At 40.1% G+C, this 27976-nt stretch overlaps 1 protein-coding gene across 2 annotated transcripts; it reads right to left on the reverse strand.

The window, feature by feature from the left end:
- Positions 1 to 15: 15 nt before the first annotated feature.
- Positions 16 to 27941, reverse strand: Tsp (Thrombospondin). Of its 2 annotated transcripts, XM_070209275.1 has the most exons (15): positions 27799 to 27941; positions 18793 to 18934; positions 17565 to 17631; positions 17168 to 17483; positions 16972 to 17101; positions 16752 to 16892; positions 14147 to 14338; positions 13926 to 14043; positions 6252 to 6373; positions 3829 to 4035; positions 3639 to 3754; positions 2102 to 3579; positions 1904 to 2043; positions 1708 to 1838; positions 16 to 207 (listed from the first exon to the last, which is right to left on the reverse strand). In XM_070209275.1, the coding sequence occupies exons 2-14, from the start codon at positions 18878 to 18880 to the stop codon at positions 1768 to 1770; spliced, it is 3186 nt and encodes a 1061-aa protein (XP_070065376.1). In that variant the 5' UTR covers positions 18881 to 18934; positions 27799 to 27941; the 3' UTR covers positions 16 to 207; positions 1708 to 1767. The 2 variants fall into 2 exon arrangements, with proteins under 2 accessions (XP_070065376.1, XP_015028178.1); XM_015172692.3 differs by lacking the exons at positions 16 to 207; positions 1708 to 1838; positions 1904 to 2043; ... (1 more) ...; positions 3639 to 3754; positions 3829 to 4035 and adding an exon at positions 4563 to 5044.
- Positions 27942 to 27976: the final 35 nt, after the last annotated feature.

The following is a 27976-nucleotide window of genomic DNA, read 5'->3' on the forward strand; positions in this document are numbered from 1 at the left end:
CAGTAGAAAAACAGGTTTTTTGTTTAAAAATAGTATTTAATTATTTATTTTTGTTAAATTTAACAGATTTGTTGCTTTTTACGTGTATTTTCGATTGTAACTTAAAATAAATATATATGGCTTAATATATGTCCGATCCTGGAAGGAATAGCCTCGTTAGATTCGTAATTGTCCTTTGAATCGATGCGAATCCTTGAGTCCTTCAATCTAAAAAGATAAAAGCGCATTTATATGAAAAATGTCATAAGGGAGATGTAAGGGTATTTTTAGGAAAAATAGCCATAACTCGGCCATATCCTTGCAGATTTTCAAAGGACATGGTGCGTTAGGATCGTGGGGACCAACTGCATCGAACTGCATCAAAACATTATGGGGTCATCTAAGAATCCTGGACTTGGTAATTTTTCAGTCGCGGGCCGCAAGGAAATTTGGGTGAAATCACCAAATTACAGTAAAATCGCGATATCTCTGAAACTATAAGGACGATCGTAATGTAATTTGGCCAGATTGTAGTCCTGGTCAATACAATTTTTTTGACACAGGACTCGTCAGGATACGCCAGGATATGGCCGAGTTATAAGCTATTTTCGGTTTACAATTTTGTCCTTAAAACTTTTTTGTCCGAAGGACTTTCGTCCTTTGGATTGTATATTCGTAAATGGGATGATGAGGACTATCTACTGTCCAAAGGACATCGCGATAGTCCTTCAAATGGCAAAGTTAGTCTCGAATTTTTCGATTTTTGGCAATTTTCTGACTAAACCCCTGTGAAAATTTTTCGTGAAATTTTTTGTCGAATTCTGGAAATCCTTGAATGCCAATCGATAGTCCTGCTCCCCACGACTTCAGAAAGGTATATCCTTCGGGTATCCTCAAGGATATGACCAAGATATGGCCATAAAAAGAATGTCCTTTTTAGAAAATTAGCCATATCTCTGAAACCACAAGGACGATTCGGATGTCCTTTTGCCAGTTTGTAGTCCTTGTCTATACAATTTGTTTGACACGGGACTTAACAGGATCTGCAAGGATAACGCTGTGATAGGGCCATTTTAATGTACAAAACAAATGCCCTCATATCTTGGCTGTTTAAAGGACCTTCCTCATTTTCATTACATTTTCTGAATGAGCAAGACAAGGACAGTCTGATAGCCAAAGGACATGCTGAAAGTCCCTGAAATTTCAAAGATATATCCACTTTTGTAATAGTATCCTTTGTAGATAAATAGCCATAACTCGGCCATATCCTGTCGGATTTTTAAAGGACATGGTGCGTTAGGATCGTAAGGACTAACTGCATAATACTGCATCAAAATAGCAGGGGGTCATCTAAGAATCCTGGACTTGTAAAATTTTCGTCACAGGTGCAAGGAATCAAAAAATGCTTCATATCTGGGGAACTGTAAGAGTGCTATTGATGTCCTTAGGTCAGTTTATAGTCCTGGACAATGAGAGTTGTTTGCTACAGGACTCGTCAGGTTTATCCAGGAGAGCAAAGCTGGAGAGTATGCATAGTCCTATACTATGATTTTGGGATGGGATTCTGAGTGCTCGTTTCTTGCATATATAAAGCAGTGTCCTTTTGATGTAAAATCCCTTACTAAAAATAGCGGGTAATGTTATTGCGTGATATAAACAAAGACGTGTTCAAGCAGACAACTAAGTTGGGGCTTAGTTGCTATGCTTGAGAGTTGAGAAGGTTGTTACCTTCTGCTGCTTTGAAAGCTGGGACAGAAACCAGATATAAATACCGCGGCTGGGCTCTGCTTAGTTCTCCAGTTCCACTTTAAGCTTGAGATGTGTGGGCAGTTCGTTGTAGATGAGGGGCGGTACGCGTGCTATGCGAGAAAATGTTGATTAGCTTGTGTGAGGACAAGGCAAGTGCCAAAGGGCCTCTACTCACTGTTGCATTTGTAAACCAGATCCGACCATATAATCATTTCTTGGGAAAAACAAAAAACGCCCAGCCGTCCGCCCTTGAGGGTGAGTGTGGCATCGTAAACATTGTGCGAGTCCAATATCAAACGTTCGCCCTCATATATGCTAGAGAGAAATAAGATGCATTAGCTAAAACAAAAAGACTGTATTTTGGCTAAATTACCGCAGTCTGATCAGCCCGATGGAAGGTCGATGCACTAGGGACCAGCGATATGAGGTCTTCTCCTTCCAGCCGGCATTCAGTGGATCCTTCCAGAGCAGCCTTGCCTGGCCAGGCGTGTCGCCGGCATGCCACAAGCTGTTACGCAACATGGAGCCGGGACCTGTGTTGCTGTCAATTAGCTTTATCTGGACGCCCGGCTCGGCCGAGGCGCGGAAGGGCGACGAGTGCCAATAGGTCTGGGTGCCCTTCTTCCACTGCACCACATAGAATTTGCGATTGCTCTGGTAGCTAAAGATGAAGCCCACATAGTCATCGTCCGTATCATCGTTGACATAGAAAGTGCCCTCAAAATCGACACCTCCAAACGAATCGCTACCAACCACCAGGCCCGGATCGGAATTGAGAGTTTGTATAATCTCCGAACCATTTGCATGCACCTCCCAGTTGGGATCCAGCTGAGCATCGCCCTCAGGATCTAAGATAACCGAACGTATAGTGCGGAAATCGGTGCGTTGTATCATGGAATTGTTTGGACAGTTATCGATAATGTTGGGCGTGCCGTCCTCGTCCTCGTCGTCCTCGCAGACATCGCCCTTGCCATTGTGATTAATGTCTAACTGTTGCGGATTCTTGGCCAGTGGACAGTTGTCTCTGTAGTTGGGCACGCCATCGCCATCCATGTCATCGTCACAGGCATCGCCCTTGCCATCCTCATCCGTGTCCAGTTGATCTGAGTTGCTGACCATGGGGCAATTATCCTCTGAGTCCTGTATGCCGTCATCATCGCCATCAATGTCGCTGTCGCAGGCATCGCCCACTAGATCCATGTCCCGATCTTCCTGCGTGGGATTTGGTATGGTTGGACAATTGTCGCACAAATCGCCCACGCCATCGTTGTCCACATCGGATTGATTCGGATTGCGCAGCGCAGGACAATTGTCATACTGATTAAGCACTGAATCGTTGTCCATATCCTCGTCGCACTCATTGCCCAGGCCATCCTCGTCGGTGTCCAGCTGCCGGCGATTCGAAATAAAGACACAATTGTCACAGGCATCGCCCACGCCATCATGATCCGAGTCCAGCTGATCGCTATTGAAGGCAAACGGACAGTTGTCCTTGCCGTTTAAAACCTGGTCGCTGTCGGCATCATCGTCGCAGCCATCGCCCATGCCATCCAGATCGGCATCCTCCTGACCAGAATTCGGCAAGTCTGGACAGTTGTCGCGACGGCAATGCGCCTCAGCACAGTTCAGCGACTCATCCGGCCAGCCATCCAGGTCGCGATCCCTGCCACAGACACGCCCATTGCCCGCCCAGCCGACGCTGCAGCGGCATTGGTAATGATAATTATCCGTGGGCACGCATTCCGCATTTCTGGCGCAGATGCTGCCATCGGGACATAGATCGGCCGCAGATAGACAGCTGAAGGTGCCATTGGCCACATAGCCATCCTGACACTGACATCTGTAGGAGCCCTGGAAGATTTTTTTTAGAGATTATTCTGGAATCTGGAATCTCCTAAGGGCTTACTTACAATGCTATTATGACAGACAGCATGTTCCGGACATCTAAAGAAGCCCATTTTGCACTCGTCTATATCCAAGCAGGTTTGCTTTTGAAAGCCCACTGCCAAGTAGTCCGCCGAATAGCCTGCAAGGATTGGTTACATTACATATAATTATAGTTAAAATATATCAGAAAAAGAGACACACGGTAATATTTACCATGTGCATGGATGCCATCGAAGCCGGGCGGGCAGGGTCCACAGCGAAAGCCGGGATTAAGATTGCTGCAAATGGCCCGTTCATCGCAGGGCTGATAGATCGCACACTCGTCCACGTCGTGGCAGGTGGTGCCATTGATTTTGTGGCCACGTGGACAGGAGATGCACTGGAAGTAGGGCGGGAAGCCAAGCTGAATGCACTCGACACCTGTCAAAATAAATGTTAATTCAAATAATTATTCAATATCTCGAGTATTCTGTTTAGTGTGACTAAAGTGAGGTTAAATTAGGAGAAAGCAAGGTTATGTTTGCTGTTAGTAAAAGGACAGGCTCTTGACAGGATCACGATTAGTTAGTTAGGATTAAAAGTGTGCATTATGTGAGCGCGTTTAAAATCATAATGTGGCCCTAATCCAATATATTCGGCAAAGTGAGGTTATGTGCTAAATTTGAGGTTATGCAAACAAATCAAATCCTTAAACATAAACTAATCCTATAAAGCATGACCAGAAAATGATAGTGAATAAACATGAAGCGCAATGGAATTCAATAATAAGATAAGATAGTCGAATGAAAGATGAATTTGATAGGCAGATAGCTGAGATAAATGACGAATTGAATTTTATTTACCAAAAATGTATCCAAAACGCAGACGCACTGTGCTAATTGAAGCTTTTAAAAACGTATGTTTTTTGTTGTTTGGTTTTGTTCAAATAAAACAAATTTAATTTGATGTTTTTGAAAAATATACTGTATAATTTTATTCACATCTCATTTCAGGCATTACAGAGAGGGGAAAACAAATTTCGTAACACGCTTATAAACTCCACTTTCTGGTTGATTTCTTTTTCCAAGTATTATTAGAGTATTTACTATTTGTTTTTTTTTTTTTTTAAGTTGATTTAATTTAATTGTATTTGTTATGATTTTTTGTAAGTACTTTTGTGATTTATTGTTTAGGGGGGGGCGAAACGTTGCTAATACTTTGAATTATTTCGATTGCCATTCATAGAGCTTACAACTTATGACTATTTATAAGTGATTAATTATGTGCTCTCTGTCGCTCTCGCACTCGCTCTCTGTCTCTAAATTACTCGAATTTATAATTAAATTCTAGTCTGATCTGATTCAGTTCGTTACAACCGAGTATTTGCGTGCTGTGTACTGGCTCTGCCTCTGATAGTGCTGCACATTATGTGTGGGCATTAGAATGTTGCCTAATAATGAGAATTGTTTATGCATTAATATCGTATAATAAAATATCAGTTATTTGTGTCATACAGTCAGCTAAGCAAATCCACCCCCACTTCAAACAGATACTTTGTACTTTTGCCGAATTCAATTAGCCAACTTGACGTATAAGGCACGACATTCCGACAAGCCTTTAAACACAAAAAAATATGATTCAAGTTCCTGGCCTCCAACCGACAAAAGTCGGCAACTGCGTCTGCGCTCTAATTAGCAATGCTTGTTTCACACATTCACTGAAAATTGCTCCTGGTAACCTATAATTTTCAGGGGATTTCAATCAAAAGGGTTCAGCGCTGCGCTCTTTGCGTTCTATAACAATTTTTTTTCGAGCTGCGCATTAATAAATCAAACAGTCGTGTGAACTGTGCACGCTACAGGCCAGTTGGTCGGGCGTATCAATTTATTGACAAAGAAAAGTTGGCTAAATTAAAAAAAATATGTGCTCAAGACTTTTCTACCAAGCTGAATAAATAATAAACTCTTTACAAGCATATTTCAATCCTAGAGCAGTTCAAAATAGCAGGACTACCCCTATTAGTTTTATAAATTTCGGATTATTTTACTATTTTTATATGGTACGCATTTGTTAAATTTAACAAATTTAATGAAAAACGTTCCATAATAAACAAAAATATTTCTGCTCAGTCTCAATGCCCAGCTCCAAATTGTAGGGCTACCTCTATTATTTTTATGTATATTTAAATAAATTAATAGAATTTTTCAATATTCCAATTCAACTCTGTAACTTGTAAGATTTGAAATTTCTTTAGATATATACTTAATATTTTTGAGGGAAGGAATTTGTATTTAAAACAGAAACACGCTTTGACCTGATCTCTTTGAAAACCTAACATGCCCAAAGAGTTCAATCTGATTCCTGCTGTTCAACTTTTATTTAAATGTTGCAAATTAAAGAAGCTGCTTTAAGAATGCTGTTGACTCATCCCCAGCCAAGTTTCTAAGCTAGCTGCCCAACCCACACGGCTGGCTTTGGCCCAGGGCACGACAAACTCAAATTAGCCATAAAAGAGCTGAAAACAAAACGTGGCCCCAAATCTCCACTCGAGACTTAAACTAATCAAAGAGTCAAACAGACCGCAAAGAGGAAAACACAATCCAATACATAAACACACATATTTGTTGTTGTTGTTGTTGTTATGTTTATTGACTTACCTGAGGGGCATGGTGTGTCCAGGCAAGGATTACGTAGCGAACATGTGCGTCCATCACCTTCATAGCCAGCCGGACAGGAGTCACACTGGGCACCGTTCACCGTATCGTGACACTGAACGCCTCTGCAAGTATGGAGTATAGATAGTTAAATGTTGATGGGCTGTGCTTTTGTTTGGGGCCACATATTGTTTATTATTATTAATACTGACAGCCAGGAACAAATATACAACAAAAGATTGTAGAAAACCAAAAACACCATACAAAGTCAAATTTATTAATGATGTGCGCTTCTCGCCTGGTCACGAGGGGTATACAACACAAAAGGCCGAGCAGGGAGAGACGACAGACAGACAAAAAAGGTTACCAAATGGGACCCTCCTTGGACCCTACTCTTGGGCACAAAAGCACCGACATGTGTGTGTCTTGTGCGAGACTCGGGACTCGAAGGTGTTCAGGCTTTCGGGTTTTGGGAGGAAGTTGTGAGACGAAAAGAAAACAAATTACAATTACATGAAAATGTTATTAAAAACCGTTGAGGCAAAATAAATAAAAGCAGGCACTGTTGCCTGTGCACTGTGTATGCATGTTGTCTGTTGCCTCGTAGGATGATGTCCAAGTCCAAATGGCCCATGGCCAAAAAAGACAACAACAGCAAAAAAAGACAAAAAGTGCAGTTACAAGCTGGATGGCATGTAAATTTCTCTTTATGTTTGGGCGAGCAGTGTGGGATTCGGCTTCCATATAATATTTACATATCATGACACGGACATTAGTTATTATCCAGGTTACGCTTCGGCTCGGCTCAGCTCAGCTCCAACAGCTGCGTAACGCCGCTGCCCAGTTTCAAACTCTCCCAGGACATAACTCATTGCAATCGCTGTACGCGCATTTCCCAGGAAGTCCATCACACGGCCAGACAACCAACTACTGTGCCCAACTGACCCACAAGCCATCCGTTGCCATATTTTATGGCTAAAATCTACACAGCGGTCAGTTGGCAAAACAAAAGAAGAAAAAGACGTACTCCGCAATCATGTGGGCAGAGTCAATAGCTCAAGAGAGCTGAAGACAAAGCCAAAGCCCTGCCTAGACAAATTCTGTTTGAAATGTAACGCAGTAGGTAGGAAATCATTTAAAAACAGCTAAGCGTACTCTGGTCGGCAGTGACCGACGTGCAGATACCCTAAACTCAGCCAGAAGCTAGCCTAACTAACAATTCAAGCTTCCTACTACATAGCACATATGTGAAAAATTTATTCTTGGCTAACTTCGGCGTTTAAAGTCCGATCATTATAAGATATTCAGTTCTCAAACAATGGCATAGAAAGATATGCATTTATGCAAGTCGAAGGCTCTGCCTTTAAAAATTAGTTTAAGCACTTTTGTGGGAAAAGATATATACTAAAAATATGTGTAAATTGTTTATACTATGCAAGACTCTATACATCACGTTTGATGCATATCTAACTCGTATAATTTTCGAGGCTTAAAATACCATGCGTTTGTTATAGAAGTGTTCAGATTTATTTTCCCGAGACATGTTCACACAGTCGGATATCCAGACATCGATCTGATCAAGAATATATATAAACTTCGGAAATGCTTCCTCCTTGCTTGCCCAATACCATTTTTTTTTTTCAGATAATGTTTTGAATTGCGCTATTTAAAAATGCTTTTGCTGTTACAAAGTCTAAGCAAGAATTGCTTTTTGTAATTAACCAGTAGAGCAGCCCACAACCTATGAAAATGACAAGCCTTCAAGCACAGGTTACGCCCTATATATGGTCGATAACTATAAGGAATTCCGGCTTGTCATAGCCCACGTCAAATGCTGTATGCCCCGAGCTGTGGCTTGAATTGAGGCGCAAAAAGTATTCGAGTGTTGTTTTTTTTAATGTGGCTAAGAGTTTGCGCTGTCAGTTTTGCTGGATTCATCAGTCGCAGCTGCTGGTGGGCAACAACACTTGTCGGGCTTGTGTGTGTGTGTGTGTGTGTGTGTGTGTGTGTGTGCGATCGTCAATATTTTGGTAGAAGCATTTGGCGGCGCACAACGCACAATTAGCAAAAAGTGTTAAGTACTTAAGTGGCAAGAGGGGGTTCAAGCCATGTTCGCGTCCATGCCAAAGATATTGGGATTAACACCAAGTAGAAAAATGTTGCGTAGGGGTTTTCGCTTTCTGGCGTTGTTCGCAGGCGTCCGGCACTTTGCGCTTTTCAGCTTTGTTTCAGTTCAGTCGACCATATATTGTCTTGGATACCACCGCGAGAGTCGTCCATCGGCGTCGTTTGAGTGCTGGGAAAATAGCCAGTCAAGCGCATCGGGGAACGCATTAGCATTTCTGCCACTGACCGCCCTCCCCCCCCTGTTGCAAAGGCAGCCGCTAACACAATCCACCGTCTACCGTCCACCATCTACACACACACAGTTAGCATGACGAACCCACTTGCCGTTTGCCTTCTTGTTGTTGCTCGTTCTTTTTATTAACCACGCATTCATAATTCATAATTCCAATTTGCTGCCTGGACCCTACCTGGACTCAGCCAAAAGGCTGCCTGCTAGTTGTCCGGCTGCTGTTGCCTTCTGCCTCTGTCTCTTCCTCTTCATCTGCTGCTGCTGGTGCTGGTGCTGCCTCTGCTCAAGTCCAGTTCAAACACTTGCCAGGCACCACCCAAAAAGACACAAAACCTTTAGACATGGACGTGAACCCCGAACAGCGAACTCTGAGTAATGTGTGAACATGGATTTGAAGCAGGCAAAAAGCTCTTAGGCTCTGGTCGCAGCACGAAATGAGCTACAAAATGCCTGACACGCAGCTAAACTAAGGGCCCCAATAAAGCGAGGCATAGGCGTTAGGCTACTGCAAATATTATTTTAAAAAACTATAAACAAATGAGAAATTTGTAAACATAAAATAATATTTTCAGTAGGTAATTACAGAAAATAAAGCTAATTTTATTAATGGCAGCAAGACATCGCATTTTCTGGCTGCGGTTTGAACCAACTTTCTGGCTCAAAACAAATATTTTTACTTGAATTGAATAATAGTTACATGTTTATCAGCTATAAAAAAGGATAAAAACAGAATCAAATATTCTGAAAAGGTTTATTATAGAAAAAATCCTTAATTAATTAATTAAGTGGAAATTCTGTGTATCAATTATTATTATAAATAACTGACCATACAATTAGGAAAAATGATATGAAAAAATATAATTGTCAGAAATGGCTAATAGATATTTGGGAAAACTACAATCGGAATACGGAAGAATCATCAGGCCAACTTATAATTTATTCAGTGATAAATCTGCACACGTTTAGTTAACACTTTACAATCTTATTTCACAGCTCATACGAATCTGTTTCGTCTACCATTTTTCATGTGCTGATAACCAATTGAAAAGCGCAATGAAACCATTTCTTAGCCAAATTGCTTTGCCATGATGCATATAGGTCGCGCAAAGTTTGCAAAACTTATCTATTATTGGAAAAGCTGAGATCGCTGGGCAGCCAGCTTTTATCCCACCCAAATTGCTTCTAATGGTAGCGCATGCCATGCAAATGCATACCACTTACTCCCAACAACAGGCAACACTTGGCTCTCCCTTAAAGGAGTTGCAGCAGTTGTGAGATGCATCCACAGCAACGGGAACAACAACAACAACAACCAGCATGTGGCGCACGCTTTGGACAAACTACAACTAACTGCCATAAAGCGGCGTTTATTTTGCCACAGGCCACTTATCTGTGAGGTTGGCAGTAGGTTGGCTGCCGGCTCCAGCTTCAGCTTCAGCTTTAGCCGCGACTCGATCTCTGGTGCTGGCTCTCGAGTTGGTCTTGACTTGGCTTGTTTTTGTTTTCATTGCGGCGGACGGGCAACGAACCAAGCGAGCAGCCACAGCCAGAGCCAGAGCCAGAGCCAGTTGGCTATTAATTTGAATTCAAGCAGTCAAACGCTGCCTCAGTCCACGGCGACACAGTCAACAGCAACAGCAACAACAACAGCAACAACAACAACAACGACAACGTCAACTTGGAATCAATGGCTCCACTTTTGCGGCACGGCTGTTGCTTTTTTGGTGCGTAGGCGAACTCGATTCGCGGCTGAGATATGCGTTCCACCGAACTTTGATGTTGCTGTGAACGCAGCTCCATCTCACCTCTTCCTCTCTCACTCTCCATTTCTCTCTTGCTTACTCAATATTGCTTACTCTGTCGCACTGCTTTTAGCAGGCTGTGTAAACGTTTTGTTTTGACCCGGCCCCAAAGAATCTGTGGGAAAGTTGTTGCCATAATCAAATGGAATTCTGTTTTGGAATTGTTCACAACACATGTTGCAGCTGAAATCGGATTTGGAATCGGAATCGAAATCGGAATCTCTATCTAAATCTCAATCTGCAGCTAAGCTGGGTAACATAATCTCTCTTGACTGCAGCCTGATTGCATTGCTGATTATTTCATCATACGCATAATTTAAATTGAACAACAGCCACAGAAAATTGTGCGTTGAAAGGCAGTGAAACTTTTGTGTCTGCAGGCTAAACTATGATTGGGTTTTCAAATTAGGCTCTGCTCAATAAGTTTTCGTAGATCAGCTAATTCTGAATGCACTGAGTAAATACCAAGTTTTCGAACACAGTAAAGACGACAAACATAAATTGAAATGAAAGGAACTAGCCTTCTTATGATATTAATTAAATATTAATATAAATTACCATCCGCCAAACAGTATACATTATACTCATTTAAACCCTTATTCATGCCCTTATTAACGCTTTATTTCCTCACAAAAAACTTGCACTAGACCAAAGAACGTTAGAAGAAACCCTTAATGGAACGATCGAACAGGAAGTGGGTTCTAATTTCTCATTGCGCATACCTTAATTCCCCTCGTGCCGCGATATTCCCTCCCATAAGCCGCCAGTATTAGGCAGATATTTTAAGAGTGCTTTACATATCGAGTTATCAAATGCAATATATAATTATTGTTTGGAATTAAGTTATAATATCACAAATAACTAAGTACTCGCTGTTTGAGTTTAATGCTTATGGAATCTTTAATGCATTGCCCAACAAATTAACAATGTAGAACAGCCCCAAAGATGAACAAGAATAAAAAGTTCATTAACAATTTGAATACAATGGGGCAAGAACTTATATAACGCCGTGATAGCAGCGGACAACAAAGGATCAACAGGTGTGCATGTCATTAGCGCAAGTTTTATGGCTTTTTAATAGAATTGATTTGAACATACGAAACTCTGATCAAGAGTCAGGCAAACAAAGCGCTGGCCATGTTTAACTCTGACGCCGGTACGAGAAACCTTTTGTGGGTTCTAAACTCAAATCATGGTCAAGAGTTGTGGCCGTGTTTACCACACACATTGGCCACATTTCATCGATAATGAAAGATGACAGTAACGAGTCGGCGGCGTTGCCCGACAATGCTGACAACATTTAAAACAATTTTATGCAAATTAAAATACGGTCAACCGAGGGCGCACCTTCCAAAGGGAGAGCGATCCCTTGTGGCCTAGACACCTACAACAATACAGCAGAGATTGTGGCCCGTCCGGGCCCGTTTCCAATAATTTAAACAAATTTATGGTCTTCAGCTGCTTCCTAGGCGCGCGTGGCCAGGCGCTCACTTGTCGGTTGTTGCTACAGTTAGGGGTCTCACATTTCAAGTCGAGCCCAGAGACCGAAATCACTTTAAGTGTTTTGACACAATGAAGTCAGTCAGTTCTCAGTTGTCGGTTCTCCCTTCTCTGTCTCAATGGGTTGCGTATATATCTGTGCGGGTTGCCTGCACAACATTTAACTAATTTATGCGGCAGTTTCAAGTGCCATTTGTGGTCCAGACCTCACAGCTTACCATCTTCTACTTTATACCCTTTGTATTATTGCAAAGGTTTTGTTGCATTTTGTTTAGGAATTTCTACAAAATATTCCCCGTTCCGTTCCGTTATGGCATGTTATGCGTTTTGTTTAACATATTTATGACATGTCTATTCCTAAATTCGAACTTCTAGAATTTATGTTTTTATTAGTCCAATATTCACTGACATTGCTGTGGGTCTTATGCATAATTAGTTGCTCGAGTCTGACATAAATGGGCCCAGCTACAAAGCCAAGCCAGAACTTGATCTCCTTTCACCCGTGGCTCTTTCTTCCGGTACACAAACAAAACTCCATATGGGCTGTGGGTGGTTTAACGACTAGGTTCCGCCAAATGCAATATGTGTAGGCTACTTTTGAGCGGCGCTGGGCTAGTGCCAGCTGCGCTCTTAAGTACCTATGATATCAGCAGGTGACTTACGTTAAGTGCATTTGTTCTATTTGAAACCAATCGCACTTCTAACTAGCTTTAGCTTTTGTTTTTTTTTTCTATATTAATTATATCTGTCTGTAATGTTCATTAGAAGAAACTATGTTAGGCAAGGCTTATAACAATTAGAATTTTCCCTTGATATAAACTCTGGGGTTCAACTCAATGTTGAAAAATTGCCCATTATTTGTTGATTTGCATATCTTCATCTCTTTTTCTCTCTTCCTCTCGCCAAGTTCTTCTTTTCTCATTTTTACTCAACTATCTCTCGCGGTTTATCCACCTCTTTGCCTCACTTTACAGTGTCCTTCTAAGTCATCTTCCCTGTCTTTCTCGCCGTCACTCGGCCTTATCCTTTCTTATAAATCAGTTCATTCTTGTTTTGGCTTCTCAGCAAATGGATTAGCAAATAGATTAATAGACTTAGATAACGTTTGTGAATCAGATCCCAACAAAAAATAGTTTAAGAACATATATAATTACCTAATTCTGAAGAAGAGTCAACTAGATGTTGTGACTTAAAATAATCCAGGTAATAATAGTAACAATTATTGTTTGCAGAGTTCTTCATTTTATAAAGATCATGAATAACAAACTTGGCTAGGCTAAGCTCTTGCATGTCACTATTAAAGCTGATTTTTAAAAAGCTGCAAAGCCGATTTATTTTTAAGGCAATAAACTTAAATGGCTAAGTGCTAAGTGGAGTAGCCAGATTTTATCTTAAGCCGACAAGGGATTAGGCATTTTGCACATTTGGATTGGCATATCGAGACTCCGAGATCTAAGCACTTGTCACAAGGATAACCGAATGAATGGAAGCCGAACATAACTAATGGCCTTAGGACTATAATAAAAAAAGGAGAATCTACTTTGGCCAATGGCAATCTCCATGCTCTTTTTCGTTCACTAATCAGCATGCTGATGCTTCTTCAATCGACATGGCTTGCAGAATTGAAATCTCAATGAGCAACACTTATCAATCATAGATAGAAAAGGCTTCAGCTGTCTAAAGTGGCAAAGAAGAGTCGCTTGACTGCATCATTAAGCCATAAACAACATCAAATTGCCATTAAGGCCATATGCAAATAATTGCAGACTCAGTGAGAGAAACCCTTGGCGAATGCTCTGAGCGACATTTTGCGTGAGGCTGCGGCGCCTTTCATGCGTCGGGCGTCCAACTGCATCAAGGCAACAGCATGACAAATACAATTAACATGGATGCACTGGCCACGCCCCTGACGCCATTAACGTTGTAAATATACATATATATATATATATAAGAAAAACATAAAAGCTACAATAAAAAAAAAATAAGCTTGAAGTTAATTTGTTCGCACTAGGCACTTACAGAAAACAGGGCCTGTCCGCGCAGCTGACGCCCGGCTTGCAGACTTTGCCATCGCCAATGAAGCCAGCAGGACAACGGCCGCACCTGGGTCCCGAGGCGGTCTCGTGGCAATCAACGCCTGTGGGCAGCAAGATGAAGAGAATTGAGATGAATTTTGTTTGAGCTGGGTTCGGCTGTGAGCTGGGTGTGTTCGCAATGAATATGAGTCACGGGTCACTTACCAGGATAACAAGGATTCGCAGTGCGGCAATTGGGCTCGAGGCGTATATGATTGTCGCCGCTGGGCTCCTTGCAGCCCGCACAGTTCTCCAAGAGCATGCGCAAGTAGGCAATCTCCTGACGCTGGTGGGCGACATCTTCGCGCAGCAGCTTAACCAATGCCAGAAGATCGCTCAGCGATCGTGCGAGGGCGTCTGCAACAATGAGCACAAAACGCGCAGAAAACCATATAAAATAAAACTTTAAATAAAGCAACAATAATTCATGAGCCGCTGCGTACTCGCACCGGCGTGTCTGTGCAGTGTGTGGGAAGCGTTCGGGCATCTGACAAGATTAAGGCCTAACCAATGCTAAAATCGCACTCATTTTGAGCGCACTCTGCCACCACACAAATACACACACATACAATTGCCCAGTGAAACATGTGTGTGTTTCTGCCCGGCTTCCCTGATTGCAACCTAATCCGCTTTGTCGCTTGGACGGGTCTAAGCCCGAACCCAGCGACTGGGCCTCAATATCCAGCTGCTAATGCGGCGCGTTTTAGCGCAGTTTAATGCAATGCGACAACAGAGCTGAGCACCCAATTCGAGCTAAGCGCATTCAGAGATGCTTTCATACACATGGAATCACAGTCACAGTATAGAGTCATAGGCGCAACCTCTTCCCAGTCACGTTCCTTGTTATCACGGAGTTAATTTAAGTTCACTTTTTATAGCAACCGTCCCGCCTGAACTACTCTGCAAATAACAATAAACATATTTATAAAAAAATGCCTTTCTATGTGATTCTCACTAATTTGAATGCATATGAATTTCTTCGCGTGTGACGCGATTGTGCAAATTTATTAAGTTAAGTTTTACAATCCCGTAGTCACTTTTGATTTTAAACGCGCTTCCTCGAAATGATCATCAAATATTGCGACTTGAGCATGACAGTAACTCGAAAACACAGTGACAGGCTGCTCACAATAAGATCTGCACTGTTATGTGTCAAACTTCTATCTTATCCTCTTGGGAAAGCAGCCCAATAAACTTCCAGCTCATCTCTAAATCTCATATGTTGTATGACGCCATGTTAGACACATGGCAACAACTAAACTAGTCCAATGTTCCATCGGTTCCAACTGTCTGTATATGGTTTCGTCCGTCCGATTGTCTGTCTGTCTCGGTGCTTGAGTGAGTTTTGTCAACATTGAAAACGCCACCACCGCCTCAACGCCCAAACGCATCCGTTCGGGCCATGAATGCTGGGGTTGGGTTCGGGGCTCGCTCGCTCGATCTGTGATCTTGTTTTGGTTGAGTTTGGGTTTTGGTGTGCAACCTTCGTTTCTATAAGCCACGTCGGCGTCATTCATTACGTTTGCCTTTGCGATTTATATGCCGCCCAGTTGCCTGCCGCGTGTCTTTCCCTGTCTCTGTGTGGGTACAGAGCGTGCTACCAATTTGGCGTTTTGCGCTGAGCTAGATAAATAATAATTATGCTGGATCGACATCGACCAAACAGCACTCAGCACTAGTTTTGCACGGGCTTTGGATCGGCTTTGGCATATCTTTGGGTTCATTAGTGTTGTCTTTTCTGTGGGCGCTGCTTCTCGCTGGCTTTTCGCTGGCACTTAGCGGCGACTTATTGCCAGTTCCGAATGTGGGTACTTACATAAATAAGACTTATGCACGTATATATCTACCGTAATTAATTGGCTGCAGATTTGTAAGGCATTATCACATTAAGACAGTTATTGCACTGGGTATGCAAGAAACTGTGTTCTCAACCAACAGCAAGGGCAAATACTGAATAATATTAATGAGCTTAACTGAATTGAGTTTATGAATATGTTCACACTGGGGAATTAAGCCTTGAAGCAAGCCTAGTTCCTCAATTTACAAAAGGTCTAATGTCAATTTGAGTTTGTAGAAAAGTTGAAATAATTTTTTTTTGTCTTTTCCTATTATAATCCCATTGACTTGATCATGTAATATATGCTGCATCTATAATATATATCACATCAAACACAGACCAAATTATCTGCATTTCTATGCGATTCTCATGAATTTAATTAAGCCTAATTTCATACATTGATAAACAAAACTTCATTGACAATGTGAATTACTTGATGTCCTTTGCTCTTACTCTACTTTATTTGTATTTAACATATTATTTATATATTTTATTTTCTTTTTTTTACATATAGCAACATATTTTAAAGAATTTAGAACGAAGCACAAGTTACTTCCTAGTATTTCATATTGTTTTAATAATATGCATAAAACCCTAACATTGACTTCTTCAACAGTTATTTATTTATCGTAATTCCACCTTACAGAAGTTCTGTCTGACAAACTAGAAGCGTTTTCCATTGCAGCATAATTGAATTATTTACCTTGACTGACATGAACGCCAACTGTTTTAGGCTAATAATTTCATCAGGCACCACATCTATGCAAATATTATTTAAAGGCTACGCCCTATAGAACCCACCGGTCCACCCAAAAATGTCGTAGAATACCCACTGAAACCTTGTCAGAACGCGAACCACGCCCCAAACGAGAAATGTCGTCGACTGTTTTACGATAAGTATGATTGATAGAAAGATGGCGAGCTGTTACCTACCTTCACAATCGCCATGCATGATGGGTATATCACCACGCTCCACATCCGTAGGTATTTCCTGCTGACGCTGATCGACGCCGTCCCGTGCCAGAGTTGGCTCATGGTACCAATTGCTGCGCACATCGCGTTTCTTGTTCTTCTCTGTAAGATTGGCAAAACAGAGAAAAGTGGGCTGTATAGAACATCCTACTGGGCACAGACGGTCTGACCGATAACTTACCACGCTCGGAGATCTTGTTCCGCAGCATGCGCCGATTGCCCCGGCGATGGAGACCCTTTTGACAGTTGGCACGCTGCAGCGAGTGTTCCATGTCTGCATCAAAGTGTAGTGGATATTTGCGTTCCCTGAACTGTAGAAAAATTAAGAAAAAATTAGTCCACCCATCGATACTGTGACGGATTGACTCGGCACTTACCAGCTTAATCACTGGATCATCCATTTGGGTATACAGCTTGGACAGGCTCATGTCAATGTCGTGGAAAGTGCTCGGCTTGCAGTCCACATGGAGTGTAATGCGATTCTTCGAGAACTGCAGGGCCAACGATCGTATGGTGCTCGTCTCATTTATGTTGGGTATCTCAAAGTTGCGTGACTCTGTCGCTCCATTGGCGCTTATGTCCAGAGTAACGCGCTGCTGCTTGCGGTCCAGGAAGAAGGACATCTTATGCTTCAGCATGGGAAAGTCGATCATGAACAGCGCCTCAATGGATATATGCAGTTTGCGTCGCGGTCTGTAAAACATGGAAATGTCGTTTAGATGCGCCACAACCGGCTTGAGCATGTGCTCATCACTTCAAGGTTTGTTTATTTACCTTATGTGACGCGTGGAAATTACCACATCGCCTTTCCTGATAAACTGTTCCAGCTCAGCAGAAGCAACTGTGGATGAAACATAAAATGAGTACAGTTTAAGTAATATTTGATTTTTTTCCCGAGGTCAAGTGTATATCATATATGTAGGTCTTGTACCTCAAAATCCTTACGAAATGGAATTCGTCTTCCAACCATATTCATTTTATAATTGATTGTTTATTTGGGCAATCTCTAGAAATCTCTTCAGAATTTTAGTTTCTTTATAATACTTAGCTATATTTTGTCTATAGACTTTCGTTTTTGGTATATTCATTTTTATCTATTATTAATCTTTTCCGGATCAATTCTCACACTTTGTAAATATGAGTTTGTGGCACTGCTAGCCTAGATAAACTTCCGTTTCGCTAGTGATAGCACAACGCATATCGATTACAAGATCAACACAATATAACATACAAGCCCCAGAAGACTAAATCAAACAATGCCTCTGACCATGTTGGCTAATCCTCGGCACAAATGTTGCGGCACTTGCTCGGTTTGGTCGGCAGCTGACACAACGGCAATCGGTTTTCGCGCCTGGCAGAGATTACAACACTTGGCGGTGTTTATTTTGGTCATAATAATCCCGTTCGCATGTTAAACCAAAATGAAAAGCAAAAAACTAAAGTGAAAAGTGGAAAGCGCTTCGTGTCTTTGCACAATCCAAATATGTAAAGCCGTCAAATGGAATTTATCAAGAGACTTCAGACCCGGCACAGACGTAGAATTTCACGCATTTGTGCAGCGATTTGTCATGTGTGGGAGCATATGGAGAGCAGAGCTCTGACAGAGCCCAGGCGAGGTGACCTTCACGATATCGTGCCACACTCGACGCTCCACAAGGCGATCGGAATTGCAATTGCAACGTGGTCAGCTCGTGATCGGGCAACGCCAACGCCATTTATGGTGCACTGAGGTCGACTGCATGTGTGCAACTGCAACAACAACAACAACAACAACGACAACAACGACAACTGCAACAACTGACAGCGTTTTTGATGACCGCTTGGGCATTTGATTTTTTTGTTTTCTCGATTTACATAAATCGCTGTTTGTGAGTTGGATTTTTGGGCGATGTCCGAACAGTTCGGCAAATATTTGCCTGCCTTTATCGCGCATGTTTGCCCATAAATACAACGGTAAACATACTGAACCAACTCGGGCAGCGAGCGTCACCTCGGCACCTACCTGGATCCAGTGAGAGTGATGCAACCTCCACAAGTGCCAGCGTCAAGACGGCCACCAGGCCGATTAGCAACACGCGCGTCCAATTCATCGTCCGATGATGTCGTCTTCCACTTCACTCTGGACTGATTTGTGTGTTCGTCCGCTGCAGGAAAAGAAGAAGAAGCAGAAAGCGTAGAACTCAGTCGGTGGTTGTTTATTTGCGTTTAAAAATAAAAGGCCCCATAAAATGCATTGCGGCTGCCCCATTAAAGCGCATAAAAATAATAAATAAAATTCAAATTAAAATTCAAATTGTTTTAATGTGTAGGAAAAAGAGTCGAATTTTTTTTCATTTGATAAAATGTTTGCGGCATTTTTAAGATTCTCAGCAGGCATTTATCGTTAAAAATGTCCACGCCCCGCTCTGATTTCGTGCCGGAAGTGTTGCTCCGGTATCACCTAGGCACACACATGTGTGTATCTATATATCTTTTTATATATATATATATATATCTTTCATCTGTGCGGCCATCTGTGGGCGTAATAATAAAGCATTTGCTGCTTTAGTTTTTACATTTCTTTTTATCTCCTAGCCTCTTCTATTGGTTTTGAGTTGGCCGAGATTTATGTTGGATTTTTGCAATCATTCTTTCGTCGGCTCGTGTTAGCTAAATAAATGTTTAGTTGATGTGTTTTTGGCATTTTGTTTCTTCTATTCTAATTCTCGCGTGTGTGTGCTTTTTCAGGTGTGTGCCCAGCGGAAGCTGGGTAAAAAAAACTTTATGAACAAGGTGGGGATTTGTTTTGTGGCACTTTTAGACTTTAGAAGCAGATTTGAATTCGAATCTTATGTGGGTTCTCTCATTTTCTCTTTTAATATTCATGAAATATACCAGATTAATACTTTAAGCAGCTGCTACATTAAAACATAAAAATACACAGGCTGGCAATTCGAAAGGTTTTGGTATGAGTTTAAATATATACACATAATTATATTGTTTTCAATCAATAACTTTTTATGCTCACCAATATATTGGATAGAGTATGTATTTATACAATTAATTTTTTGCAGCCGTATGAATTATTTCAATATGAAAGTTGATAGTTTTCGAAACCTTTGAAAATTTATAATCAATTTGCCATCATGGTTAATGTCTCTAAGCGGACCTCAGCATTTGCTCAATATCTTCCAGACTAGCCATGTATTAGTTAATCCGTTTGCGTAGCCAGCAAATCTCAATTACAAGCCATAAATCCGGCTACTAACATGCCAACTGTTTATCTTATTGCTCTATTACCACATTCCCAGCACTTTCTCCACACTCTTCTGCTTCTGCGCTTCATAAATTAGCCCCATGCCGACATGTGCTACCGTCAATTGAAGTAATTTGTTATCGAGCGCTGAAATCTTCAAGTGATCAAAGACTCGAGTGGCACAACTCTATAACTCCTGGGAGCAACAATTTTCCTCACTAATAAATTGCCGAAAAGCACACATAAAATTTAACGATCAACGAAAGAGTTTAAAAAAAATATATATATATTTTGTGTAAATAAGTACGCATTAATTGGCATTAAACTAGCGGCAATCGCAGCAAGAAATAATGTTCTAGCTGGGAGTGCACGACTGGGAGATACCCAAATATTCCAGTTTACTTCTAGTCATACCTAGTCAAAAATAGGCATATTAAAGCTGTGCATGGGAAATGCATTCTTCATTATTTTCGCTGCTTAGAGTCCGATATTTATGAAAGTTTTAGCACTTAAATAAGACATAAAATAGTGCGTAATACTCTTAAATAAAATATTTAAAATGTATATGTAAAAACTTCATAGTAAGGACCATATCTCAAAATCGATATATATCAATATTATGAATGTTAGAAAATGCATATATTTGAAACTCAAGTTTCTAGCATTTGAGCCATATCGAGATCAACGTGGACAGACAGATGGACATTGCTTGGATAATCTCTGCTCATCGTTTTGGTTAAATAGATATATACTTTATGAGATCGAATGCATTATATCCTTGCCCTCTCTTCTAATGGCTTCAGGGTATTATAAGAATCTGGATTATCAGGCAGTTAAAAACATTTAAAACTGTGATAAACTGCAGCCTGTATAACATATTGAAATGGAATAGATAAAAATCGTAATCTTCTTTCTGCAGACAATATTCATACTTAAACACACATTGGAAATGTGAGCAAGTTGTTGGGTAAGCGATCTAGACAGCATCTTGGCTCGCTTAACTTGGCTCAAAGGTGTCCCAGGAATGTGGTAACGGTCGAGTCAACAGAAAATGTCGTTATGGCCTTACAAGAGAAGCGCTTCTGCCAATACGGGTCCAAAAACGTGTGAGTGACAGTTATGGATTTATAGTGGCAGTTAGACTGTTGCGCTGTGACTCCGCTGCCGATCTCTGGGCTCTATGTTCTCTCTCTCTCTCTCTCTCTCTCTCTCTCTCTCTCTCTCTCTCTCTCTCTCTTCGCTCACTCTTCTCTAGCGGTTCTGGCCAGTTTTCGACACGCTCGCTACAATGTCACTGAGTCAGAGCCCCAGAGAGGCGCGAAACATGTGCCATTTATGGTCGAAATCGCAATTGCCAGAGTTACAACAGACTTTACGGGCTGAGGTGTAGTAAAAGTAGCTGCCTTCCGCCAGCCACTTTAACTGAGAGCTTTTTAAAGTAGTTTAAGGTTTTTATGTGTCATTTGACAGGGTTTATTGAGACTTGCGATTATGTACGTACTCAGCTGGAGCTTGTAACGATAATAAAATAAATTAACAAAAAAGATGATTGGAATGAAGATTCTGTCATTGAAGTCAAAATGTAGGGCAAGTTTGGCAAAGGCATTAAATATGAGATTTATGCTGTGGCTTACACAAAGATTACACGCGAAATATGCCTTATTAAGAAGCGTTTCTTAAAATTCTAAAAAGAAATAAATCTTGCCGTTTAAAGCATATATAGTCATAAATCTAGTTTTTAATAGTCCTTTTTTGCTTAGGATTATTGGATTTAAATTGGGTATTATTTGCTTAAAATATTCCTCAATCTAACTGGAGAATATTGGCAGCGTGTATTGAAGCCAAATTTGAAGTTAGCCAAAGAAAAGGGGAAAGGTCAATGAAATCTAAGCCACGAGTATTTGTGATAGATCACCATAAATATATATATATAAAATAAATATGTTAGTTTACAAAACATTTAGCTCAGACCTCTAAGCCAATTCGTTGCGTAAAATATCAAGATAAATTATCTTTACCAATCAGAAAATAAGCTCTTTAGCATTTCGGAAGATTAAGCATCTCACTCGACCCAAAGAATTTCCTTAGTATTAAGGCTTGATGACAGGATTAGATCTGCCGCTCACTGCCGAGTTTTGACGGGTTCCCTAGAACTCAGGTCTTGCGCACGGCGTAAAGCTCTTCAGGTGTTCATTGAAACGTATAAATAGACAGTTGAGGCTGCTACCGACTGTTTGACCGCATCCGCAAAGAACATTTCCCACCAAATGTCTAACCAATTAATCCCCCGCCCTGACAATCTTCGGGCAACGGCAGTCAAATCAAAAAAGCGACACCAACTCGAAACGAGCAGTAAACTCATAATCCTCAGTCCAAAATTTATTAAATACTTTTTAATGCCTTCGCATAGATCTAGGTGCTCCGAACATAGATCTCTGTCCAGCGCCCACGCAGTCCAAAAAGTCTTCAATAAATGACAGCGCGTCGCCAGAGAGACGCCGCCGCATCAGGTTAATAAAGCGCACAAATCAAAAACAATCATGCTGCGGTTTTCCATATACATATACATATAGAGAGATATATATACGTATATACATTGATTGACATTTCATTAAGCAGAGTCAAATGCACACGGAAGCCGCAAATGACGACCGCAGCTCAAAACTGTCACCCACCAGGGCCCGGGTTAAATCTTTCGTCTTTAAATCGTTCGAACAAGTTTGTCGGCATCATGACAAAAGGCGTACCCTGTTTATCATCAGTGGAAATTTGATGCTTATCGGAAAAGATATTCTATCAGACTATATATTAACTGGCAGACACCCCAAGCGAGCCCGAACTGGACATACAATAGAGGGCTGTTGCCAAAGTTACGTAACATAAATACGCGTGTTCTTCAGATAAATTATATATTTGAAAATATTGATATTCTCTCAGAAAACATTGTATACTGATCTCTCATATGTAGGAATTTTTATAAGACATTTACTTTCTACTGAATTTCATCTCAAAATATAGCAAACTTATATGTGAAATGTATTTTAATAATTTTCGAAATATTTGTATTTCAATAATAAATAATTCTAATATATTCTGTCTTTTCCTAAAACTTTTCAAGTTGTTAACATGCTACAAACAGAATTTAAAGACACGAATAATAATTGAGTATGCGCCCTTAACAAGTTGGGTGATATCTATGGAAGTTCCAAAACCAGGAGAGAAAACTAATAGAGAAAACTGAGAAAAGCTATGAGCTATAATTCCCAAACAGTTACTGAATAAACTCTCCTATCCAATTCTAGTTCTCTAGAGGAACGTATTACCCATAAAACTTTCAGCTAATTTATTTGAAAACTAGAAAAACTTGAACTTTTTTATATCAATATAAATTTATAAACCGTTTTCTGGGCGCAACAAACTACACAAACATGTGCATGAGTCATCTGCATTAAATAAAAATTGGAAGTGCCCTCGTATAGCATTAGAAATTCAAATATTTTGACTGTTGCATCGCTCGCTAGCATGCAACATCATGTACCCTGTCCCCCAGGGCGATGAAAACAGCGCGCGCGCTCGCAAAAAAAAAATGAACAAAAAGGAAAACAACAAAAATAAAGCGTTCGCTGGCTACTGCGCATGCGCCGCTGCTTCTGCAACTTTGGCGCTGTCGCGTGTGGGTAGGACAAGTTTCGCGGCGGCGTCGTCGTCGCCCCGGGCGTCGTGTCACTGAAATCAAATCAGCCGCGTTTAAATGCTCAGCCGAAAACTCAAACTCAAACTCAAACTCAGCTGCGGCTGCGGCTGCGGCTCCCAACTTCAACTTCAACTTCAACGCCAGCACCAGCCTCCAAGTCCAACTCCAACTCCAGTTCGAAGCACTGGCAAACCTGCTGTCAGTTGCTGGCTTGACACGGAAAGAAACGACGTCGGCGCCTACGCATCTGTGGACCCGGCCCCACAGAGACCCAACTAAGACGCTTAGGGAAATTCTTCAACGGATTTTCATTTGCTGCAAAAAAAATAACTTTCTTTGGCTTTTGTCTAATATACCATTTTTTTTTTTTCAGGCCTCGTTCGCTTTAATTGAAAAAAAAAAAAATAAGCCAAACTGAACTCATTTTAAGTCGCCTTCGCCTGATAAATTGGTTTCATTATGGCACGCGCATAATAGATTTTTGTATAACTTCCGCCGCGAATCGACTGGCATTCATATATATATATATATATATACTTTATATAAAAGTGACAAAGATCCCGACGAGCTCAATAGCACTTGACTTCGACATTGCTGTGCTTATGTATTTTTGTTTCTACTGTCGATCTATTTGAAATTCGGCTTTTCATGAAAAATGCAGTAGTTGACAGCTGAAAAGTTGAACATTCGGATATTACACAAACGAATTTTACGCTCTTTTTTTTTTTAAGTCTCATTTCATAATATTGAAAGGTCTGTCAATTATATACTAGATATGAGTGCGGTGCTGATTTTTGGTATGGTAATTGCCGCTTGCCAAGCGGCTCAATCAAACAACCAACAAAAATCTCTGCTTGTCAGTGGAAATGAGGCGGAAGGTGTCAAATTATTTGAATTTGATTTTTTCAACTATTAACAAAGGTAAAAAAATGCTTCGCTCTAAATTTGTAATACAAAATTGTTGTAGATGAAATATTACAAATAAAAGAAAACTTTTTAAAACTGACAGCCAAAGACTTCTTCAGATTGGAAGGAATGTTAACTCTTTTTCTATACACTTCATTTAAACCTGTTTAATACAATAGATCAATGCTTCTGTGAGTTCGCAAGTAGGAAAAATATTAACTATTATATTTGCGTTTGACCAAGATATCTTTAATAATAGAAAAGAGCCTCCAATATAGTTAAATTTGCAACATATCCTTCCCATGATTCCCATATTAAGAAGTGTTAAATGTTGACCGAGATCCACGGATTGTAAAAAGACAGTTTCTCAAGCTCGACCAGTAGCATCCTCTTCAGCATGCTTTGATCTGAGGGTAACAAAAATAAGGGTTCAGAAATTATACCAAATATCTTTCTTCCAAAGTCAAAACATGCCTTTCGATCAAGAGATTTAGGGTAAATTACTATTAAATATATAACAAACGAGAAAGTAAGGATATCTTTGACAGAAGGAAGATGTAATACATCTCGGACTCGGACTCGATGACATAGGAAATATATGCTTTTTAAGTCGAATAATGTCTGCTCCACGTTACACATTTTATGTCAAAGCTATTATACTATCTACAAGGGTATAAAAATAGGGCCTACATCTAAGGAATTTAACAAATTTTAACTTGCCATTCAATTTTTGTTCAATAAAAACTCAACAATCACATATCATTCTAAAGTCTATAGCAGCAATAAACAAAAGCCAAACAAATTATTATGCCATAAAAAACAATAGAAAATGTCACAAATATGGCGCTGCTATATAATCACGTGTTTATCTCAGCTACCTATGCCACACCCAGTAAGTTTTCGAAGCTGTTTATCGATTTGCATTTCTGCGCAAAATATATAAAAAATAAAAAATTACAATTCAGTTAACACCAAACCGCAAAATATGTATGCCTATGGGCTTAAAGTCCCATCAACTGGTTACAAATGATATTTTAAGCATCTGAATTGGCGCCATAATTCCTAAATTCAAATATACAATATATGGCTAAGGCGATGTGTTTTGAAAACCTGTCAAAACTGTTTAGAATATGTTAAAACTGTAATTAAGCCAAAAAAAAAGAAAGAAAACCTATTAACTTATTTTGATGAACCATTAAAAAAAAGTTTCGTTTCAGACAAACTTGAATCACATTTGACGCCATCGCTGGCTGCTCTAGGCAAAAGTTTGGGGGTTTTTTAATGTGCTGTGAGTTGAGATTTGAATTGCAAATTTGATTTGGTGCCGAAATGCAGTCAATACAAAGCATTAAAAATTTGTAAACCTAATTCGGACTAAGGCCTGAATCAGCCAACAACAAATAATGCGATGAATTTTTCCTCAGATGATGCGCTAATTTGTTGCCACAATTTTCCAGTTGATTTGCATTTGTTTATAAACTCATAACTTGAACAAATGCTGGCTAGCGGAAATTTCATTAAAAGCAAATATAATTTATGTTTTAATAATGCCACAGTTACCAGGCCATATATGGCCCGCTGCTGTTTAATACAGCGCCAACCACAATGTGTAATATATTCAAAATAATCAAATAACCAGCTAACCAAAGACTGAGACATCGTCGAGGCAGTTATAAATTGTTATGGTAATGTTTTCAGTGGGCGTTTTATAATTGAATTGGCTGAACCAGCGACGGCAGCACACGGTCACAAATGTTGAAACCAAATAAATATATTATCTATATACATTATAAACAGACTGACTAACTCGAACTAATCATTTCTGAAACTCATTTAAAAACCTGCTCGTTATAAAATAAGAAATAAGTGTTTCAGCGAGCTTCAAATGTGCAGCCAATGTGCGAAAAATTGGCGAAAAACTGTTAATTGCTAACATTGAATATTTTAAACGTGATTGAACAAAAATCCAGTCCACGGGGTACAAAGTGGTAGAGGATGTTTTAAATCTTAGAGGAGCGCAAAATGGTTGGCACTTCAAATTTCTACATAAACAAAATCGTCAATTTGTCCTGACACCAAACGCATGCCAAATGTCGCCTTACTATGCGATTCTCATGAATTTAAATCAGGCCTACAGGACTTTTTGAGTGAATTATACGTGTTGAATTATCAAAAACTATATCTGTTTAGCCTAATTTTGCTCTTCTTTATTATATATATATTCTAATTTTACTGCAAGCCGCTCGCTACATTATTTTTTTTATATAAACACGTGGTATCTCCTAGCGCGTTAGATAAGGCTTGAAACATGGTCGATTATGGTCAGCTTATGTCCAGAGTGGAAAAAAATTGCCACCAAAATAGGAAATGCCAAACAAATTGTGAACGTTTTAACATATTTTAACATAGCTGACAATTATATTATTTATTTCTTTTGGACTTTAATTTGTTCTCAGCTAGGCTGAAAACATTTTAATAATGCTGAAATATACGACTCATAAACTTCAACCTGCTTTTAATATGTGTGGAAAGTCTGGTAATTAATAGATTATGACTAGACTCTGGTATTTATGGCGCCAATGCAGATAAGTCTGGAAATCTCTAGATTAATGTGCAAACATTGTGGCCGGCAGCCTATAGCCAAAATGGGTGTGTCTAATTAATATGTATCGATAGTATTTGAATTACAACAACAATTAGCATGATTTATTAAGAGATATGAAGGCGGTGAAATGGAGTTTTATTGTGCCGCATAAATATATGCATAAAGTGGTCAATTAATTTGGCTAAAATTGCAGGAATCCGTGAGCCTAACAAAATATGAATTATTAAACTAGAAAAGGCATAATAATATTCAATTAAAGAGCCAGAGAGAAATGGTATGTGTGCGTTTTTATATAATATTTATATAAAGTATACGTTGCGTTGGACAAAGGAAATATATAAATTTGTTGGTGAAATTGAAATTTAGGGCACAGATCAGTTAATTGACAAAATTCAACTACTCTATCTTCAAGAAAAACTTTTTAGAATTATTTTAGAACAATTTTATGTAATTCAATTAAATTTTGCCTACATTTTACATTCCCTAATGACAGGGGCATGGCTTGTGCTGACAGCAGGAATGCCCCATTTAACCCACTTAGCAGCGCTTTTATAGCCTTCACACTCACCTCTATGTCAAGGACGTTGCACGCCAACGTTGTTGCCGCTGTTTGCGATTGGCCACTTGGGCTCTCAACAGAGCTCTGTGGCAGCTTCTTGGTCGTACTTATTTCAGACAGCTGCTTGAGCTTCTGCCACTTGCGGCTGTCAACGCGGTATTTGGTATAACAACAACTTAAGTTAGTT

This window comes from Drosophila virilis, chromosome 4 (genome assembly GCF_030788295.1).
Source record: "Drosophila virilis strain 15010-1051.87 chromosome 4, Dvir_AGI_RSII-ME, whole genome shotgun sequence".
NCBI lineage: Eukaryota > Metazoa > Arthropoda > Insecta > Diptera > Drosophilidae > Drosophila > Drosophila virilis.

Excerpts from the sequence above, each read along its gene's own strand:
- Tsp (XM_070209275.1), bottom strand. The coding sequence starts at position 18,880 with ATGAATTGGACGCGCGTGTTGCTAATCGGCCTGGTGGCCGTCTTGACG. Across the intron at positions 3,755-3,828 it reads CGATGGCATCCATGCACATG|GCTATTCGGCGGACTACTTG; the intron begins GTAAATATTACC and ends CAATCCTTGCAG. Across the intron at positions 3,580-3,638 it reads CTGTCTGTCATAATAGCATT|GGCTCCTACAGATGTCAGTG; the intron begins GTAAGTAAGCCC and ends AAAATCTTCCAG.